This window comes from Filicampus tigris, chromosome 4 (assembly GCF_054856515.1).
Source record: "Filicampus tigris isolate MCC_2025a chromosome 4, RoL_Ftig_1.0, whole genome shotgun sequence".
Lineage (NCBI taxonomy): Eukaryota > Metazoa > Chordata > Actinopteri > Syngnathiformes > Syngnathidae > Filicampus > Filicampus tigris.
Genome location: NC_141220.1, coordinates 29,794,679 through 29,815,400, shown reverse-complemented (window position 1 = coordinate 29,815,400; position 20,722 = coordinate 29,794,679). Strand labels below are relative to the sequence as shown.

Here is a 20,722-nt window from a genome sequence, read left to right as displayed (position 1 = left end):
TTAGAGGAGCCCGCTGCACAGATATCCGCAGGCTGCTTTTTGCCGCCGTTGCCATAATGAGGCCCCACTTGGACTGTCGCTACTATCGCTACGACACCTCCTCCAACTACGAGGTCCCATGACCTTACCGCGGCTGCGACAATGACGCTGTCTGTCTCCTGGCTCTTCAGCACAAACAAACGTGACAGGCGTGCTAAGGCTAGCACACCCTGGGCTGCTAATAGCTAAATTGGATTAGTTCTTGACGACGGACAGGGCCTCTCCATTAAAGGCCAGTGCTACCTCTCAATGCTATAATCCAATTATTTGAGACACAGGGCCGTAGCGTTAATGGATGGGAGGATAAATGGATGGATGGATGGATAGATGGATAGATAGATACTTTATACAGAGTCATAACACAAAATCGAATGTAAAGAAATGCAGTTGCACGGCTCTCTCTGCTGTGTGCTCCTTGGCCACCTGGGGGCAGTATAATACAGACATGGGATATAGATGGAGACGGTCACAACTCCTCAGTAAGCGACAGTATTATTTGTTGTTTTGTGCAGAGGATAAAGAACATGTGACTGTCAGTATTGTTATATTATTGTAAAAGGATTTATTTTTATATGGATGTTCATATTTGTGTGGATCTATTTGATTTCTTATTTGGGGGAACTATTGTAATGCAATTGTATTGGCGAAGGGATATCTATGGTGATGAGGCCAATGTGTATGGGTTGACACGTTACGTAGGGCTGGCCAGAAAAAAAAGAAACAAGGCGGTCGAATAAGGTCGGTTGTGGAGCTTTTCCCTCTCCGTGTGCCGGTCCTTCCCCACGACCTTCGATTGAAGAATCACACTCACTATCGCCGGGGAATCGAGTGTTACATTATCTGTCGACATGTGTTGCTCTGCCATTTGTCTTCAAACATCGGTCGCTTAAAGGGTTATAACATCCTGTCATCCTGTTACCGATGCTACCCTGTAACCCGTCTACCACATGTGGCGTTGTTTGTTAGCATTAAGCTAAGTGGTCTTTCCTAGGGCATTTAGCTATGTATAAAATATGTAATTCTTTGTTTTATGTTTAATTTGACAGTAAGTTAAGATCACTACCACCACACAGCGTTCTTATCCCAAATTTTTTTCTCACAAGTCATAGAAAGGAGTTTATCGAACGACAGCCCGTATCTCCGAATACTTGTAAGCCATATTGTAAGGTACCACTGTCCGAACCAAAACAAAGAGCCGCATTGAGGGAGGATTGAAATAAATTGAAATCCTATCTACGCGAGAAAAAAAAAAAACGGATTAAGATAATGCATGTTGGTATATGCAAGTCATAAATAAGCACTAGTGTGATTAAGCAGCAATAATGTTTGTACAATCAGACTGAGGGTGACATATGATAACATTGATTTGTACAGTGGCTGATGGGTAATAATGTGTGTGAATAACAGTCTAATTTCACTCTGAAACTTCACTCTGAGCGGGATTCAAGACTTGAAAATAATCCTGCCGAGTTGAGTGGCAAGGCTGTGCTGAAGCACGAAGCCTGCCTAATTGTCTAAAAAGCCACTGGGTGCCCTGAAACAGGACCACACCGGCCTTTTCATTTGCGATATCAGCGCGGGAGGTTGAAGATGTTTTTCACAGTGACGTGTGAACATAAAACAGAGCTGTGGTCCCTGCGCCGCCACACAGCGAGAACGTGTGGCCGATGGAACAGCGCGGCCTTGTATGGGCAGCGTTGCGGCGCGGACGCGTGCGTCTCCTCGCGCCCCCGCGTAAACACGCGTCAACAAGCGCTCGCCTCTGGCTTGGCCTCCAAAATCCACCGGGCTCAATGTTCAGCGGCGGGGGGAAGCCGCCCCCGGCAGAGGAGGCAAAAGTAATGCCGCTCTGTTTGACCCCGTTAGCGCCATTCAGAGCTCGGCTTCCAAATAAAGGACGCGAGATTCAAGATCATTGCTGAAAACGTGCAAAGACTGACTACTGTGTAGTACACAATTGTGGAGATATAGTGACAAACTCTTTGTCACCATTTCTATTTTCTGGATTTTTGGGTGGCGCGGCCCAGTGGCACGGAAGGTGAAAACAGGTCAAGTAACAGGCCTTTTTTCAAAGTAATGAGTAGAAAGTACAGATTTGTGTTTACCGGGGGTGCGCCGCTCTCCACAAAAGATGATTCGATACGTTTCTCGAAAAATGGGCTACGGTACGAGGATGTCACCCTTTCAAAATAGAACGAATCGATTCGGTTAGATTCAGTGGTATTACGATTCCATTCGATATGGTACAGCTATAGCTCCTTTTTTTTTTTAGTCATATATAACATGCCAAAGCTCTCCAAAGCCCAAACTGTCCAAGTTGATTCAATTCAGATCAACGACAAATCATCAGCAACGTCAAATCGATTCATACCAATTTATAGCTGCTGTGCGTGTCTCTTAAGCAACGATGTGATGCGTGTCTCAAAACACGGGCTGCGATAAGATTCAAGGAGACCGTGGTTTTGAAAATAAGGATTCAGTTCGGTTCATCGAAGCAAAACGATTCTCTGATTCAAATCATTCATTGTTGCGCCCCTCGACTGTTTTCTGAATGTAGAGACTCCAAATAAACAGTCGTCAGGAAAATAATGGTTCAAGTCAAGTGCGGGTACCTGAAGAATCGATTTAAGTACACAGTCTTGTGTTTCACTGTCAGTGACTGCGAACGATGGTCGTGTGCTTTTACTCCCCTCTCTGTGACATTATCACTCAGCATTTTGATGCCGGGCCAAGCGTCCGCCGAGGAGGAGGACGAGGAGGTTTGGTGGCCAAATTTGGGGGTGTAGTCGCTGCAGCAAAGGCCGAGAGAATGCAAGAGAGTGGGTCCGGGGCCCCGGGACGGTTGACAGCCTCAGTCATTGCGGGACGGGACAGCTGGCGGACACGTCACCCGGCCATGAGGAAGCCTCCGACGCGGCCCGGATGACACCGGCTGACGTCCGTGTGTGTGACAGATACCCAGGAGCCAAATTCTCTCTGGAAGGTGTTAACGTTTCTAATGCGCTGTTGGGTTGCGTGCTGGGCCGTGTCGTCATAGCGACCGAGCAAAACCTAAACAGAGACCTCATACACACGCTGGCCAGAATGTGAGGTACAGTGAAGCCTCCTTTATTGCGGGGGAGGCCTTCAAGCGGCCGGGAAATCAAACACGGGAGCCCGCGGCTACAGGCCACATTTGGAACCACTCTTCCATCGCTGCCTCTGTTCGGGAAGTACTTTGCAGTGGTCAAAACGATTCAAACATTGTTTTATTTGGAAATTATACTTCAATCATTTTCTTCCATTGAGCCAGAAAAAAAAACGGCCTGTGAGCTGGCGCCTATTACAGCCGACTTTGGGCGAGAGGCCTAAAATCTGCTTGCTGTGCTGCGAGGACACTTTTGTTTAGGGCAGATAATCGGAAGAAACGAGCAACCAAATGTAGTGCGGAGCAAGAAGTGGATAAAAGCGCTGGAATGGAGAGTGCGGGCGTGGTGAGCAGAGAGCGCCGTACGGTAGGGTAAGTGGTAGATATGCGTGGACTAGCGGATTTGTCTGCGCGCGGTTCATGTTGTTGTACAACAATGGCGGCATATCTGAAAGTTGCTCGTAAAACACATTTGGGCTCCCAACACAAAGCAAAACAACCGGTGACCAAGCGACGACTCGGACGCTCGTAGGTGGCTGCACTGGTCAAAGTTCCTGACTTTGGAAAGCGCCGGCAGGCACTTTAGCCCGTGTGGGCAATGTGATCGCGGTGAGATTTCGAGTTCCGAAATTGCGTGTCTGACCTGGAGCGCAGTTGTCCACCAAAGCTCCCAGGGCTTTGCCGTCCCTCCAGTCGCGGTTGAAGTTGTTGATGGGCAGCTGGGGCACCTTGTTCTGGATCCAGCCCAGCAGACGCTGCTTGGGCGTCATCTTCTTGGTCTCCTCGTCGTCCTCGTCGTCCCACATGGGCATGGAGATGGAGTAGTGCAGGATGAGAGTCCAGATGAGGCCCAGGATCAGCTTGAGATTGCCGTCCACGATGGCTTTGCTGTCTGGGATGAGAGAACAGAAGTCGGTTAAGTTAGTCCTGCACAGCACTGGACACTTTGCCTTCACTCTGCTCTTTTTCAGGCACAGGTGCCAGCGGCACTCGCACCCTTTACTTAAGTCCGAGTCATTTGTGTCAGGAATGACTCTGGCAAAAGTACAAGGACCCACTCAAGTCCCGCCCCCAAAGACCCTGTCAAATGAAGTCAGGGATTTGTTTCAATGTACATGACACAGGTTAGAAGATTATGACTGAAAACGTGGAGAAATACCACACATGCAGTAAGCCCCAGCGTTGAACCTTTAGGCCTCGATAGACCAAACCCACGTCGGAGGTCGTGAAGTGTCGTGGCGTCTGAATGCGCCGCCTGATTGGTGTAGTGTCGTAACTCGTCTGTAAGCGTCTTGGGGGCGTTTACGCATGTTGAATCGGCGTCGCCAGCCGTGACATTTGCTCACTCTGATTGGCTGTTGGCTAGCAAATCACCAACGGGAAGTGACAAATGCGGATAAACGGTGAGCACGCCTTCCCTGCTTTAATCTTCTTCCAAGTGCAAGAGCGAGGCTTGACAATTGAAGTATTTGACCATACCGTGTCAAGAACGTGAGGGTTCACTTTGCGTGGGAGTTCATCGTGAGCGAAGAATAGAGCCGAATGCATTGTTTACGTTTTTGTAATCCGCCCCCCGGCCAACATCTTTCCGGTTGGATTTTTCTAACAATGAGAAATAGCGACTACCGGCGCCGAAGGTATGGAAGGGTATCTTATGCATGCGCAGAAGCTACTTTATGGTCAGCGCCGCCGTCTGTCGTTGCGGTGTGCTTTGCCAGCGTGCCCGACGCCAAGGGGGGTGAGCGTCTGTCGCTGTCGGCCAACGTCGTTTTGGTCCAGCTAGGCCTTTTGTCAACATTTCAGTCTTTTGGGGGAAGGGTGGTGACGAGGGGGGCCCAGTCCTGCGCTTTTGCTTTGGACGTAAGTCAGTTGCTAGGACATATTTCAGCCGCTTGTCGCCGCAAGTCTACGCGGAAGAAAGATGTTCAACCAAGTCGCGAGCATTGCTCTGGTGTCTGTCTAATGTCTGTTGCCCACCAAGATGATATGATGCCAATAGCAATAGCATGAAGCTAGTGGAGCTAAAGATGGAGCCATGCGGTTCTTTTCCATGTGCGGCAGAAAAAAGAATTGTCAATTAAAGCGCCTGAAAAATGGCCTTCGGTACGTGTAGGGCGGCTTTTGGGTGAGCGAGGACTCAAGATTGAAGAGCCACGCCGGGCATGTTTTATCAATGTTGGAGTGCAGAGCTGACCGGGCTATTCTGAGTAGGTATATAAACAACGGTGATTGAGTGCCGGGGGGGAGGGCAATCCAACGCGGCTCCCGCCCGAGCCCCTTTCTAGCAGACAGCTGTCTGGCACAGGATCTCCGCCAATCCGTCATGTGCCCACAATGCTACAGTGAAGACAGTGACAGCTGAGGAGACGCGCAAGTGGATCTCTCTCCGCATAAATAGCGCTCGGATTTCAATTACCTCCCAAAGTGGCAGCGCCAGCGTGCGATAAATCAAAGACTTGGAGATTGGCCCAATCGGCGGCAAAGCCAAGCACTTCATTTCCCAAAAGTTGCCTGGAGGGAAAGTTTGCCGAATGAGCCGCTTTAATTTAAAGATGCCATCGCTTAACCTCAAGCATGCGCTGCACTTTTAATGCGCTCAGCACTTTGTGGACTGGCGACGACTTCCGGCCAACAGCCTGGGCTGCTTGTTTTCTTTTTTTGGGGGGGGGGATTATGGGGGTAATTCCTCTTTCTTTGAGAAGGTCTGGACAGAGCTAGCTTTTGGGTTTCTGTCAAATTTGAATGGCGAGAAGCCGTTTGGCCTTTTTTGCCATTGATTCTGCAACGTTGCTGCATTAGCGCAAGGTGATAGCAGACTTGAGCATGGTCGACTGATTGTGAGCTCCCCACTGGCCGGCGTCCTCTTCTTACCTCTGCGATGTCACCGCGAATTTCTATGCAACCCAGAAGGCGTCTCAAACTAAGTGATTGTGTTCCCTTCCGCTGTCCAGCAAACTAGTTCATTCACAAATTGCCCGGTTGATCTTTCTTTCTTTTTTCTTTTTTTTTTTTTACATTTTTGTCCAACTTTGATCAGATTTTGTCTGTTATGTTTTTGCTTGTCTTTTTTTTTTGTCCAATTTTTTGTCCATCTTTTTGCAGGTTTTGTCTGATTTCTATTTGTTTTTTTTGGTCAATGCTTTGTCATGGTTGTCAGATTGTTGACGTATTTTTTTTTCCAGATTTTTTACATTTTTGTCCAATTTGACCTAAAAAGGTCAAATTTTGTCCGATTTATGCCTGATTTGGACCTAAGGATTGTCATACTTTTGTCCGTTTTTTTGTCCGATTTATTTTCAAACTTCATCATACCTTCCTGAGTTTTGATTAGATTTTTGCCTGGTTTTGTCGTATTTTCTGCGTCATTTGATTGAATTTTGATCTATTTTCAGTAGGTTTGTCAGATGTGGGCCCGCTTTTGGTGCAAGGTTTGTCATCTTTCGATCATTTTTTTCCCCCATCTTTGCCTGATTGTTGTGCAAGGTCTGTCGCATGTTCATCAAGCACGTGCGCTTTCTGCGACTCTTCCAATCTCTCTGTTGCAACCTGCTGATGGCGCTATTTGCTCAAATGAGACAAACATGTCTGGAATTGTGGTGACCTCTTCCGCTTGAGTGCGTTGTTGAGTGAGCAGCTGCTTTGCCTCTCCCGATCTCTCGCGTGTCATGTGTGGCGGGCCAAAGGGCCGGCGTGTCCCACTTTGAGTGGCACGCTCAGGTGCGGCTAAAGTGGCCCAGCGTGCGTCTGGCATTGGCGAGCCAGCTGCGAGCACAGAGAGACATCCGTCAAAGGCCCGGCGGACGCGCACACACCGCCGCACAGGTGCAAGCCGGCCGGCCGGCCCGCTCGTGGCCTTTTCTTGCCTCTGACGGTCTGTGCGGGGATGGCCGGGCTCTTCGTTCAAACAATCCGGGGACTTTTAGCATGCGGAAGGCCGGTGAGACTGCGGGTGTTCTTCCAACACACATGAAGGTGAGCTGCGCAAATCATCGGGGACGCACCCTGCGACGCCGATCGAGCTCATCGGAGCGCTTCCGGTGCCTCCAGCTAACGGCTAGCATGCGGCCGTCGCGGTCGGGCCACCAAAGTCTTGCCCGGAAGTGCAATTTCACTCAAATGCAGCGGTGGGCAGGCAGCGCCGACCTCAAATCTTCCCAAAAGGCTGTTCTCTTCATTTTGTTGTGTTTCTTTGGACCGCACTGCTTCCAGTTACATACAAGTTGATGTTCGATTTTTGGCCTCCAATCAGATTTCAGCCTCTATGTTGCCATGTCAATCTAATCTGCCCAGGGCTGGTCCATCCAACGATACATATATATTCCACCCCTTCAATGGTGTTTTCGGCATATTTTGTCTGATTGGTCAGTCAGAGCAAAACTTGTTCCAGCCACGTTTGACTATCCAAACATGTCAATAATGACAATGAGATTAACATTAGCATTTTTGCCTCCCGCCTATCGCTCAGTTGGAGCAAAACCTGTTTCGGCCGACATTAATCATGAATACGTTGACGCATCTTTGGTGAGCTTGATGCCTTTTACTTCAGTATTTCTTCTGGTCATGTTGTGAAATATTGATTGCGAACTACTCTCGATGTACATGGCAAAGCTGCGTGTCGTTGCAGTATTTTGGGGTTTTTTTTTTGTGTGTGTTTTTGTTGCGGCTGAGCCCCGTGCACTGAAGGCCTTGCCGGGTGCCAACGGCACAACCCGCCACCAGGCGAAGCCCGACATCAAACCCAGAAGGTAAAAGTCTGTATGGGGCTGGTGTCCAGCAGTCAGCCGGTCAGCCGGCAAGTCTGGCCTCTGACCTTGCAGAATGCGGCCAGGCCTGTTGGACCCGCCGCGACGTGCATAAGCAGCATCGCGCTCGCTCAATCGCACCACCCCGTTGACGAAGCAGAGTGTCGAACGGCCGAAAGCCGAGGCGGCCGAAAGCCGAGGCGGCCGAAAGCCGAGGCGGCCGAAAGCCGAGGCGGCCGAAAACCGAGGCGGCCGAAAGCCGAGGCGGCCGAAAGCCCAGGCGGCCGCCGCTGCTGCTCAGTGACGCCTCTGCTGTAACATTTGCAACGACACCTTGAGCCCTGACGTGATTGGTTGAACTACGAAACGGTCCCATTTCTAATATCAAGGAAGTTGCACGGGCCAGCACTGCGACTGCGAAGGACCTGGTCACGTTCGATGCGCGTGGCAACGCATCCGGCCGAAATGCCATTGGACAACTCATCTAACATCCAAACGCAGTGGAAGCAGGGCTGCCAAGACCAACGCCACCAAATGAAGAGAAAAGAAAGTCCATCTCCTTCGATTGCGCAAGTGGACCTAATACACGGCGTGGGAAATATTAGCATGCTCGAAGTCCATTTGGATCCCTTCAGGTACAATGAACTGACGGGGGCTGATTATTGGACTCCAAAGTAGTTGCTTGTACTCTTTCCAGAGCCTGAAGGGCGCAATTATGTTCCCTTGTTGGCGCCGTTAAAAAACAAAACAAAAAATGCATGTACATTCTGGCAAAGGTTTACCGGCCATTAATTAGGCCTACGTGAGTCTACATTGTAGCCAAAGGCACAGAAATTCACTCCAATTGCATCTCTGTGTGAGGGCAAGGTGGCCAGTGCCCTCTGGAATCCGCCCAAACGACTTTTTTTGCTTTTACCTTCCTACATGTGCTTAAATTGAATACGTGATTCAATTATGAACATAGAAGTCCCGTTGGCCCCTAGCTTGTCGTTCAAACAGCTGACTGGGCCTGACTTCACTTGGCCCACTAAGTCTGCCTAGCAACAAGCGAGAAGTTAGGTTTTTAGAGCAATCCTTCTATTCTCTGGCTTTTGATCGGAGCTGAAATTTTGGGCTCTTTTCCGGTGTCTATTGTATATGTGATGTGTGTTTTATGTTCATTTATTGATTCCACTTGTTGTATTATGGCCTTTTGTGTACGTGTTTGTATGTAAAGTGCTTTGTTACAGCTCGATCTGTGCTTTATAAATAAAATTGGATTGGATTGTAGGATGAATATATCCAGTATGTGAGTGTATGTGTACTGCATATCAAGCAAGTGTAAGTAAGTGCAAAAGTGTTGGGTGGAGTCCGTGTAAATCTGAGCTGAATTGTGGCAGCTGATTTTGAATCTGGCGCCTGAAAGGCAACGCGGCGCTGTCAAAATGAGACGCAACGGAGAAAACGGATCTTTTTGGGGACATATATGACGAGGACATGTTTTCCATTTGGCAATGCAATTTTGGGGCCTCTGAATTGCGGAATTGGAGCCAGTCACAAGAAGGAGTCATGTCACATCCCCTCTGAGAAAAGAACCCTGGACTTCAGCCCTGGACTTCCTTTGCTCTGAGTCATTTTGACGCATTTGGTGACATTCGGCTTCTGCCAGAGCAGTTTTTCGGGTGTGCTGTCCCGGGTTTTGGCAGACAGATCCAATTCCCATGCACTCGGGATGAGTTGAATCAAGCACACGATGGCTTTTGCGCGGTTGGATGCGGGCTTCCTAAAACCCACCGGAGCGAACGACGGCACTTGACTCGGACAGGCAATTGACATTCCGTCGCGCAATGGGAAGCACTCTTCCACTCACACTTCCAATTCTATCACCGGAAACCTCCTTTTTCCCATGGCGGGGACCGTCAGCGCCCCCTCAAGTGCAAAAGCTTCATCTGTTCCACTTTGGCGGCAATCGCGTGGCCGTCGTCCACGGCCACCGACAACCGCGCGCGCAATCGGGGGGCCTCGGCGAACGGGGCGGTGCGACAGCATCGGCGCGGGACAGCCGGAGTGGGGGGGGGGGGGGGGGGGGGGGAGGCACTCACCGATGGAGACCAGCTTGATGTGCTCCCGGTCCAGGAACTCCAGTGCCACCGAGACGTTCTCCAGCTTCATCTGGCGGAAGTTGGGCCTGCTGTGGTACTTGCGGTACATCTTCTTCTGGCTCAGGACCTCCAGCAGCCAGATGAGCTTCAGGCCGTCGCTGAAGTCGCGCTGCAGGTCGCCGATGGTCTTGTTGACGCACTTGAGGTGCTCGTTGCACCAGCGGGTGAACGTGTTCTGCTGGATCTTCTTCCAGGGCGCGTCCTCGGCCAGGTCCTTCTCGGTGGCCGGCATCTCCTCGTCCTCCTCCCCGCCAAAGTCGGCCGCCTGGTAGTACTGCGGCTCCTCGCCGTAGTTGTTGCTCATCATGGCGGCCCCGCTTGCAAGTTTAGCGCCTCGCTGGCTTCGTCGTCAGCAACTTGGATGGACGTCCCGCTTCGGCTTGCTCCTGGATTCAATTTGCGCCCCTTTGCTCAAAGTCGCTCCTTGTCCTGTGCGGTCGGCCCCCCCCGGGATCAGGCGGCGGCTCGTCTCTCCGCGCGTTGGACTTGAATGTCCGGACGGACAACTGGCGGCTTTATAAAGGCCCCCCGCCCCCCCACGCCGCCCACCCCCGCAGCGCGTCATTCCGGAGCCCTGTGATCATGCTCCATGCGCTCATCCGCAAGCGGTCCGGGGGCTCGGTTTACCGGGCCGGGGGGGGCCCCCGATTGGTCAGAGCCCAGTCCAAGCATGCGGCTTATTTTTAGCCGCTCCTATTTGGGAGACCCTGTGTGTGTGTGTGTGCGTGTGTGCGCTTGCGATTGTTGACAACGTGTGTCACTTCCAGCACTCAAGAGGCCGAACAACTGAGCTAAGAAAAGAAAGTGAGAGAAGGCTTTTTCAAAAAAGGACACAAGCAGCCGGTGGTCACTACATTAGGTACACTTGTAGAGCCACTTTGAAGCTTTCCAAAATTGCGCCTCGACAAAAGGCAGTTGTTGGCGAGCTCGTCACTTCAACTTGGACCGTGTTGGTGGTTGTGCTTGTAGTTTGCAAAAGTGCAGTGCTCGCTATTGACAAGTTTCCCAAATTACCAGCCATCGCTTGGCCGATTTTTACCTTTGTGCGCAATCGGGAGAAATTTGCGACTGGTCTCCCCTTTCCATCAATGTCAGCACAGGCCCCATCGGTGGCTGTCTCCAAAAGATGATCCCGCGTGTCAAGAAACATTTTGTTTCCTCCCCTATCCGACTCGCTACTGACAATCGGAAGACGTTCGACCACCGTCGCAAATCTCAACTTCGAGTTCGGAACCGGCCTTATTCCGCTTTAACAACAAACGTGCGCGTTTTGGTCAAAATGGCAAATAAGCGGGGCGGATGGCCTAAGACTCCCATACAGGTTGTGTGAATCGAAACGGCTTTGAAAACGATTGATTCACTGGGAATCAAGTCGGGCTGCCAATGCATCACGTCCCAGTCAAATACTGCAGCGCGGTGATGACAAAATCTTTTCATGGGCCGCTCGTGGGAGTGGACAGCAAAATCGTGGCCGTAGCGATCTGCTTTTGTGTCCATTTCTCCTTTGAGCTCAGCAAAAGGTTCCCCTTGAGGACGATCCATAAGCCTGTTCTTGGCACTAATCAAAGTGCTGAGTACAATTAAGACGCAGGTTCATCGGAGGTGACTGTGAAAGCAAATCGATACGCGCTTTTGGGAGCGCGTTTGTGTGTGCGCCACCGCGAGCCGTCGACCTCGCTCGCTGTGCTCGGTGTCGTGACTCAGCAGCAGCCGGCGTATGAGATGCGTTCCGGGAAATGTCATTCCGTGTCATCCGTGATTGGGATTTTCCACATTGGGACAGTTTTCATCATCATTGCCATTCAACAATAAAAACAATGTGCGCTCATAATTAATGACAGAAAAATAATGATTCACCGTCAAAGTTGGTTGAACGTCAATGCTAATTTCCTTAGCCCGTCCGTCTATGTTGTTTCACACGATTTGCCCTTTTGATGTTGCTGTGCGGGTTCTCCGCGTTGTGGATTTTCACTAATATCGGCTGCGATGAATCGTCTTTCACGCCACAAATTGTGCACTCTCCCTGCACCCCCGCCCCCGTCTCTTTTTCCATTCAACAATTCCAAATAGGAAGAAGCGAAGAGGTTCGGGGAGACTGCGTAATCGCGCCCTTGCTGGAGTCGTCCATGAGCTGAATTTCATTGGCACCCAAGACGAGAGTGAGCTTCCCGTGTCGAAAGGTCAGCCGACGGTCAGCCAAGTTTGACTCCGTTTCGCGGTCAGTCGTTGACCGTGTCAGCTGGGATTCCTTCTCATTCCGGACACAGGTGATTTGTTCAAATACGTTGCAAGATTTGGTCAGCCCAATCTGCATTTAACAGGACCTGACAGCAGAGACTCCTCAAATGAGCGTGACCTTCATGAAAATGAAATGTCAGCGCTCTCACACAGATTCAGACGCTTACAGAAGGAGCATTTTCCTACCTGCTGCCGCCGTATTATTGGCCCGCGCCTGTCCGTGTCGCCGCGAGGGATTTCCACCCCCCTGTGGTGGGAGGTGGGGGGGCTTGAGTCACTTGGCATATCAATGCTGGAAATGGAAAAAAGGATTTTCTAGGGCGCCTGAGGAGAGGAGGTGTACCTAATCAATTGGCATCTGTTGGGAAACGTTCCATTTGGTTTTGTCATTTTGTCAACATCCATCATAGGACGCCTGAAAAGGAAAATGGAAATGCTTTGTACCGAGCTTCCGAATGTGTTTGTGACCCCTTTGGCCAGCCTCCGTTCACTGCAGAGTGGACTTGATGCTTGTGCTTTGCACATGGGAGGAGGCGCTGGGACATTCCCACCTTGAGGACTTGAAAGGGAACGAGGCAAGACTTCCATTCAGACTCCCGACGGCATTTTGACACCTTCAGGGAAGGGATTGAAACTTAAAGCTCGCTTCGTCTTTGTCAAGCTTTATTCCGATTAGAGCGTCTGCTACTTTGGGGATCTTAGCATCTTCTCCAACTTAGTCAGGCTGAGTCGTGACAGTGAACGCAGCATTTCCTGGCATGGGGGGGGGGGGGGGGGGGGTAGGAGGTCCGTGTCTGCCAGCTTATGTCACACCCCCGCAATGGGGGCTATTCTCATCCATACAAGCAGAGAAGGAAAAAGTACACAATCTTTTGAATTCGGGTACAGATACAGCGTCGAGGGCGGCACGGTGGTCCACTGGTTAGCGCGTCCGCCTCGCCGTGCGGAGGTCGTGGGTTCGATTCCGGCCCCGGCCTTCCTGTGTGGAGTTTGCGTGTTCTCCCCGTGCCTGCCTGCGTGGCTTTTCTCCGGGCACTCCGGTTTCCTCCCACATTTCAAAAGCATGCATGGTAGGTTGATTGGACACTAAATTGCCCCTAGGTGTGATTGTGAGTATGACCTTTTGTTTGTCTCTGTGTGCCGTACGATTGACTGGCAACCGATTCAGGAAGGGAAGTGACGTGACTCTGTGCTGGTGTGGCCACTTTAGAGTGCCTCGTTGTTGCAGCGTGAAATGTACCCAAGCACAAGAGTCAATTTTATACCTTAAAAAGAACAAATCTGCGCCCACAACATACAGCAGTCTCTTTTAGCAACTTCCATAATGCTGACACTTTTGATGGGCAGTAGCTGGAGGTTCTTAGGCGCATTCGCCACAAATCATTCTTGTAGCCGACAATATCAAGCGGTTCTCTTTTATGATTGCGGTAAATCTTTCCTGGTCGTCGCTGCTGTCCCGTTTTATTTATTTTTTTATTCACCTTCAAAGAGCCCAAGATTGCAATCAATCAAGCTCTCACCTGTGCTTAACTTTAGCACTTTCTAGCTATTTGCTTGATCTAGGGCTTTCTTTTCTTTACATTGTGTCATCACCAGCGCAGGTGGGGAAAAAGTAACAAGGCCTTTTTGACAAATGAACAAGTAGAAAGTCGATTTACCAAAGTACAGGACAAAAGTATGAAGTCAATTGAGAATAAAAAGGTACGTAAAGCTCGGTGACGTCTGAGTCACCAAGTATTTGTATTTGATGACAAGCCGTCCGTGTAACGCGAGGCGGCCGGCGACGGCTCGCGCTCAGCTGCTAGCTTCATGAAGAACGGGACACTTGAAGACCGGGTGAGCCCCCATGACAGAAAAGGCAGCGCTCAGACACCACGAGGGCAGCAAATTCTGTTTATTTTCTTAAGCCAGTGACAATAAAACTGCAGCCGCAGATAAGAAAAGAGCCACAACTATGCGCAAAGCAACAAAGCCAACTGACGGATATGCAAAGCAGCTGGCTGAAGAGCCTCTCGCTCAACGTGAGCTGACACGACGTTGTGGCAACTCCGACGGCCAATGCGAACCGTTACATGGGTGACTTTGGGGGGGTGGGGGGGGGGGGGTCAAAAATGTACATCTGTCAGGAGTAGTCGACTGCCACCGTTGCAAAGCCTCAATTGACTGGACTGCAAATGATTTATGGTTCAAATTCGTAACAATCAGTTGTAAAAGACAAATTAGTGTTATCAATAAAATGTCAAAAGCAATCAAATGAAAGACTTGAATGACGACTGGTAATATCAAGGCAATCGTCATACAAATGTTTTGCCATTTAATTGTTACCAAAAAAAAAAAAAGTCAACCTGAAGGCAATGCGTACAACCACAAATTTTCAAACATTTCACAGTCAGTGGTGACGTGTTGTAATATGAAGGGGTTTTGCTTGTTTTTTTTTACATATTTCTCAAATTAAGTTCTGTACTATTCCAATTTGAAAACAGTTAATGACAAGGTGGAAATGCACGTCCTTTCTTCTTTTTTGGGGGAAGAAGTTCTGTATTATTAGTCAAATATAAAACAGGTGAAAAATGCATCCTTAACTGAAATGACAATTTGTAATGTGAAGTACATTTGCATTTATTTATTTTTACTTTTATCATGACGTTAATCCCTGCTAAAGTGTAGTCATCGTGGTTCAAATAAAAGCAACACAACATTTGTTTGTAATTTTAACGGTGACGGGGTGCAATAGGATTATCAGATGTTTTTTATTTTTCATGAAGTTGACCTGTCCTATTCGTAAAATTCAAAAGATGAGGTGCAACATGAACGGATTTTTAAGAAAATATATAATAATTTAGTCAGCCATTCTTACAAAAAACAAGTTGACTTTTTTCTGCTTTAAGTTAATGTCTACTAGCAATCAAATTCTAAACACAATAACCAAAGGTAGCTTTAGTGATGATGTTTGCATCTTTTTTTTATTGCTATTTACACATTTTTATCTGTCACACAAGTGTAAAGAGAAGCTAGCCCGCGTTAAGAGTTAAAACAAAATAATAAAAGCTTCTTTAACAAGATGCAATGCGATGGTGATCTGCATTAGATGTTCATTTGTAAAAACCTGTTTAAATGCTAAAAAGTTTCAAACAAAATAGGTGAAGAAGCGCTTTCAAGAGTAAAACTTACAAAGTGTCAAACGCCACCTTAGCTTAATACCCCTTGTTGATGCTTTGGGAATATAAAGTGTTTCCAAAAATTGTTGCGGTTTGACCGCTTAAACAAAATTCGGGACTAAGTTTAGATTGTTTCGATTTTAGATTGCGACAGGAAACGTATCCTTTTATTCAACGTATCCTTTTGAAAAAATTCATGACCCTTTTAGATCAGTCATCTACGTGGCATTGGCGCTGGCAAATAAGAGGAGGCGCGTGCCTTGTGTTGCAGTCAGCGGCAAGTGGAGTTGCGACAGCTGGGGTAGGCTCCGGCGTTCGTTCATCATGGCTTTGCATCAACGGACAGTAAAAAGACATTTGGCATTTGCCGCTCGCAATGTTGTGCTCATGAAAATCAAAAGTTCAAAGTCAAGGCATGCAGCCAACACAACAACAGCTTTGGAGCGTTATTAGTCATCGACGTTATTGTTACTCTTTGAGACAAAGTCACCGTAAATAGACATTCTACATCCCACGATATCAAATATATGATGCTCTCTTTTGATTTTAGAAGAGAACTTTCTACAACGCGGGTACAAATGGAATTTCGGAAGGCTCCGCCGAAGAGCGGCGTGTGGTTTCTTCGGGACTTGAGCTCAAGTGACATCATCATGACATGACACTTTTGCATGGAAAGCCGCTGGAGCATTTCTTGGCTAGCCTTCAAATGCAGCTTGAGGTCCAACCACGTACCAGTAGGTCCTCACTAGCAAGACAAGTCAGGTCAGCACACTCCTATCTTACTAGTAAAGGCTTTTTTCTTTTTTTTCCCCCCACACTAGTGCCTTGAGATACGACTAAGCCGAACTTGGGAATTTTTTACGATACGGCCAAATTTGTAATGTTTTTTTTGTTTTGTTTTTTTTGCTTTGACTTGCACGCATAAATTTGAGCTAAAACCACCACTTTGCTTTGCCATAGGAAAGCCCACTTTGCTTAACGCTCACAAATAATGCAAAACATCATTAGCGGGTTAACAAATGATGTGGCAGTGTTCAACAAAAATGGTGTAGACAGACAATATCACAAGTCACAGGCATATGATTTTTATACCCTGCGAAAAATGACCGCAGCTTACTAAGGAGTTGCGAATGCCTCCACGCCGATGTCGGCGATCAATGAACCCTGATGCACAAACTGTGCAGTTGCATATCCATGCTCAAGGTGTCTTTGTACAAGCATGCTCTTTGTCCTGACCGATAAGTGGAATGACTAGGTCTTACTAGCAACATTTGTAGCACTACTATGTCACTACTGTGTGACATTTCTGGACACTAGAAGGACAATTTAGGCAAAATAATAACTAACTACACGTTACTACTCGTGGGGCATAAGCTCACGGATGGCAGATGGTAGTGGGAAAAAAAAGACACACGGTTGTTGTACTAGTGAGGACAAAGGGCGTACTAGTTGAGTGATCTTGAGCCGGATGCCGCGGCTTTGCAGAAAGAAATGCTCCAACAGCTTTGCACTTTTGCGCCTGCGTTTTCTTACCACAAACCAAAAATCTCAAATGTAAACAATAAGCTTCCACAGACGGAATGTGAATAACTTTGAATCCCTGACTATGTACAGTGGGCATTTTGTATGTTCATGTATGTCACAAGTGACTTGTCTGGTTAGTGGTCCAAAGTGGCTTGCACACTAACCGACAACCGCTTCCAATTTTGCCATTCGCACATTCCCTTCTCCCTCGTTTTGGCCGACTTGTTCACGACTGTCAGCGAAGACCGTTTTACGAGTAGATCCACCAGAAAAAAAAGTCACTCCGAACTTGGCATGGGAATTCGAAATGGATTCTTTTTGAAAACCAGTTCCCAGTAATGCGATCACTAGCAATAGGATTTTTGCTTACTTATCAATTACTTGTAGGGAGGGGGGGGGGGGTGCGGGGGAACTGCATTTAAATTGACCGACCGCAGCTTGGCTGCCGGTGAGGCTGCTTTAAGCGTCTCGTTCTGAGCTGTGATTGGAGAGAAAAGGAAGGGGAAAAACGAAAGCAGCTTTATCCACGGCGGCTTAGCTGCATCGGTAAGCACGAAGCCATGTCGAAAATGGAATCGCAAATGCAAAATTCTTCCCCATTCCCATCTGGATCATCTTGTGGGGACGTTGAGGAAGTGTCCTAGGCAATGGGGAGAAAAGAATTGCCCCAATTCTGCCTGATTCTCGGTGCGCGCGCACCATCTTGGTTACGATGTTGAAAATGGGTCGACTTCAAGCGGCTTTGTTTTGTTCTGTGGCCACAAGACAAGCAAATGCAGACATTCGGTCCGCTCCGGCTGCAACAATGACAAGGCAGCTTCCGCTTGCCACCGCTTTATCAAGCGTGAAATGAGAGCCCAAACCAAGACAAGTCGTAACGGCGGCGGCGAGAGCCATTAACGGCTTCCATCAGACCGCTCAAAGTTCCGCAGGAATCACCCAGTGACCCCCGAGAACATTCAGCAGAGACGCCGCGCTGACGTTGGGGCTCCTGATAGGACCCATGATGGCGGTGGATTCGGGGGGGGGGGGGGGGGGGAATTGAGACGAGAAGCCGAAGAGCCCGCGGCCAAAATGAGGCAAACGCTGCGGCTGCTGTTTATCTGAGTCAATCGGACGCGCAGAGTCGTCGTCGTCGACGTCGTCGTCGTCGTCGTCGTCGTCGTCGTCGTCGTCGTCGTCGTCGTCGTCGTCGTCGTCGTCGTCGTCGTCGTCGTCGTCGTCGTCGTCGTCGTCGTCGTCGTCGTCGTCGTCGTCGTCGTCGTGATGGCCAATTAAAAAGCGCATTGAGATTTTCAACAGCAGATTCATGCTGGCTAACGCTTGCTGTCTTTTGCATTTTTCGCACGTCGGCGGCCAACAACCGTCGTTTGGAAGAAATGTTAGCAGCCCACCCAAGAAAGAAAATGGTTGTCGCGTTTTCCCCCCCAAAATGTCTTCATTCGCATGGATGGAATTTCGAGGGATGCCTTTTTTCATTCCTTTGTTAATTGATCGTTTCATATTGTCCCAATTGTTTTTGGTTGCGGTGAACTCAATTCAAGTGGTACCTTGACTTCCATGCAATCAGTTCCCCCCATTGAAATGAATTGTGGCCATTTTGTTGTGGCCTGTCTGGAAGGAAGAGACCTAGAAATGTGAGACACATTGTTCTTGTTATTTTTATCAAGGGACGATACTCATTCATGTGAAGACATTGATCATTCGGAAACTGATCAATATCCAAATAACATCCCTTCTTGCGGGCTACTGGTGTGTTCTTTCGGGGCTACCTGCTGTGCGCGCTGCGCAGCCGCTGCGACCCATAGGCCAACAAATCCAGCCACACCAGTCCTCTCTCACGCACCGTAGTATTCGCGGGAGAGGTGTGTGTGCCTTTTAAGAGGCAGGGCCTAGTGAATGACATCAGGAGCTGCAGTCCATCTTGTTGGACGTTTGGTAGCGCGGCGCAGGTGTCTGCTCCGTGTTCTGTGCGCGTATTTTCATTTTGTATTTGTGTGATTGATTGTTTGTTAAAAAGGAAGTTAACCCAAACAGTTTTTTTTTTCCACAATATGTTCCATGCAGGTCCACTCGTTGAAATACGGCATTCTGATGAATATTGCGTTTGTGGAATAAGAGTTAATCCACCCCTTTTTGTCCATCTCAGGGGGCGGCCATTTTGTCACGTCTGTCGAAGATGAAGATGACATCACAAGTGCTCAGGGCTCAGGTAACGACCAATCACGGCTCACCTGTTTTCTGAAGCTGAGCCCTGATCGGTTATTAACTGAGCCCCGACCAACTGTGATGTCATTTTCAGTCGACAGAAGTGACAAAATGGCCGCCCACTGAGCTAGCAAAAAACGGGTGGATTTCTTAGATACCACAAACGCCATATTCATCAGAATGCCGTTTTTAGAAAATATGTTTGGGTTGTCTTCCTCTTTAAATAGTGGAAATCACATCCGTGACTTTTTTTTTCCCGCTTCACCCTTCACAACTGGACCAGGCGGCCACTCGTAACTTGAAAAACGTGTCATTTGGAACACTTGCAAGTCAAAGTACCACTGTATAAATTCTAACATTTTCAAAGAAATGGAAATGATGATCATCTCATTTTCAACTATTTGACATTTTTTACATGCACATATTACCATTTTCTTTTTTTTTTTTTCTTCTTTTTTTTAAAGCCCCTACTCTCACTGTGAATAATGCGCTCGGCCACATGTCCGCTTTAAACATCAAATACTGACCCCCGTGCGCAACGGTTTGGCCGCCCCGGCAATCATTAAATCATGGAAATATGATGATAATAATGATAAGAATACTAACAACAATATGTACATTTCAGTGCATCGAACGCATATGACAAACAATATATTGAAGCCAACAAATCAATAAATAACGCTTAAATAAATGCACCCGGCGCACACGAGAGGCTAACAGAGAGAAAATATTCACAGAAGAGGAGTGACAGCGTCCCCAACCCGTTGCCACGGCGATCGTCCTCAGCCTCCTCGGCGTACGCGCGGCACCCGGGCCGCGCTCGGTGGCCGACGTTGCCAGGATCGCTTGAGCGAGCCGCCGCGCGCCGCGTGGCGGGCCGTCTCTGTCGGCAAAAGTGCTCGCTCAACATCGGACGAGCGCCCGCAACAAGCCGCTCATCAGCAGCAGCGCCGCCGCCGCCGCCGCCGTCGCCGTCAAGATGGAGTTCCAAGCTAGCTCGCTCCCCTGACGGCAGACACCAAGCGGGGAAGGAAGCAAAACACAGATCGGGCAGCGTGAAATGACAAACACAATTCCTGCCGGTGATCATGACCTTTTTTTTTTTTTTTTTTTATCGCGCGTGCGCCTTTTGTCATCTGTTTGCTTTGATTGCGTCCAATGACGAATCTGACCAGGAAAACACGTTCAGCGAAAATGCAAAAGTTCTGATTACGGCACTGTCAAAAACACAAGGTTCACATGTGAATGACTGACTTTGTTAGTTAGCTCAACTAAGCGAGCAAGTCGTTTTGACTTTTTGAACTTGAACTTGAGCTTCAATTCACGGGACAACCGTTGGCTCAACTCAGATTCCTTTGTTGTCAAATGCAGGGAAGACCATTTTCACAATAGCAAAAATTCAAACATTTTGTTGAATTGCCCAATTTTGAGCTCACCCAACTTTCTTTTTTTTTTTTTTTTTTTGATGTGAGCGTGTCCTTTCAAATCATTGTGAGATGAAGATGGGACAGGTCGTGTTGTGCGTCGACAAACTGCCCACCCGTT

The 20,722-nt window shown here is 48.5% G+C and overlaps 2 protein-coding genes across 4 annotated transcripts in view; both read right to left on the bottom strand.

The window, feature by feature from the left end:
• LOC147149419 (filamin-C-like) overlaps window positions 1–10,515 on the bottom strand; it is a 38,990-nt gene extending 28,475 nt beyond the window's left edge. For all 3 annotated transcript variants that reach the window (XM_086028488.1, XM_086028489.1, XM_086028490.1), the window contains exons 1-2: window positions 9,990–10,515; window positions 3,810–4,058 (exon numbers count right to left, since the gene is read on the bottom strand). In XM_086028488.1, coding sequence (XP_085884614.1) covers window positions 3,810–4,058; window positions 9,990–10,356 — 616 coding nt within the window. In that variant the 5' untranslated portion in view covers window positions 10,357–10,515. The remainder of the gene's footprint in view (window positions 1–3,809; window positions 4,059–9,989) is intronic.
• Window positions 10,516–14,163: 3,648 nt separating this feature from the next.
• LOC147149417 (uncharacterized) overlaps window positions 14,164–20,722 on the bottom strand; it is a 35,121-nt gene continuing 28,562 nt past the window's right edge. The window contains exon 11 of the mRNA XM_086028507.1: window positions 14,164–20,182. Within this exon, the coding sequence (XP_085884633.1) occupies window positions 20,170–20,182 (13 nt within the window). The 3' untranslated portion in view covers window positions 14,164–20,169. The remainder of the gene's footprint in view (window positions 20,183–20,722) is intronic.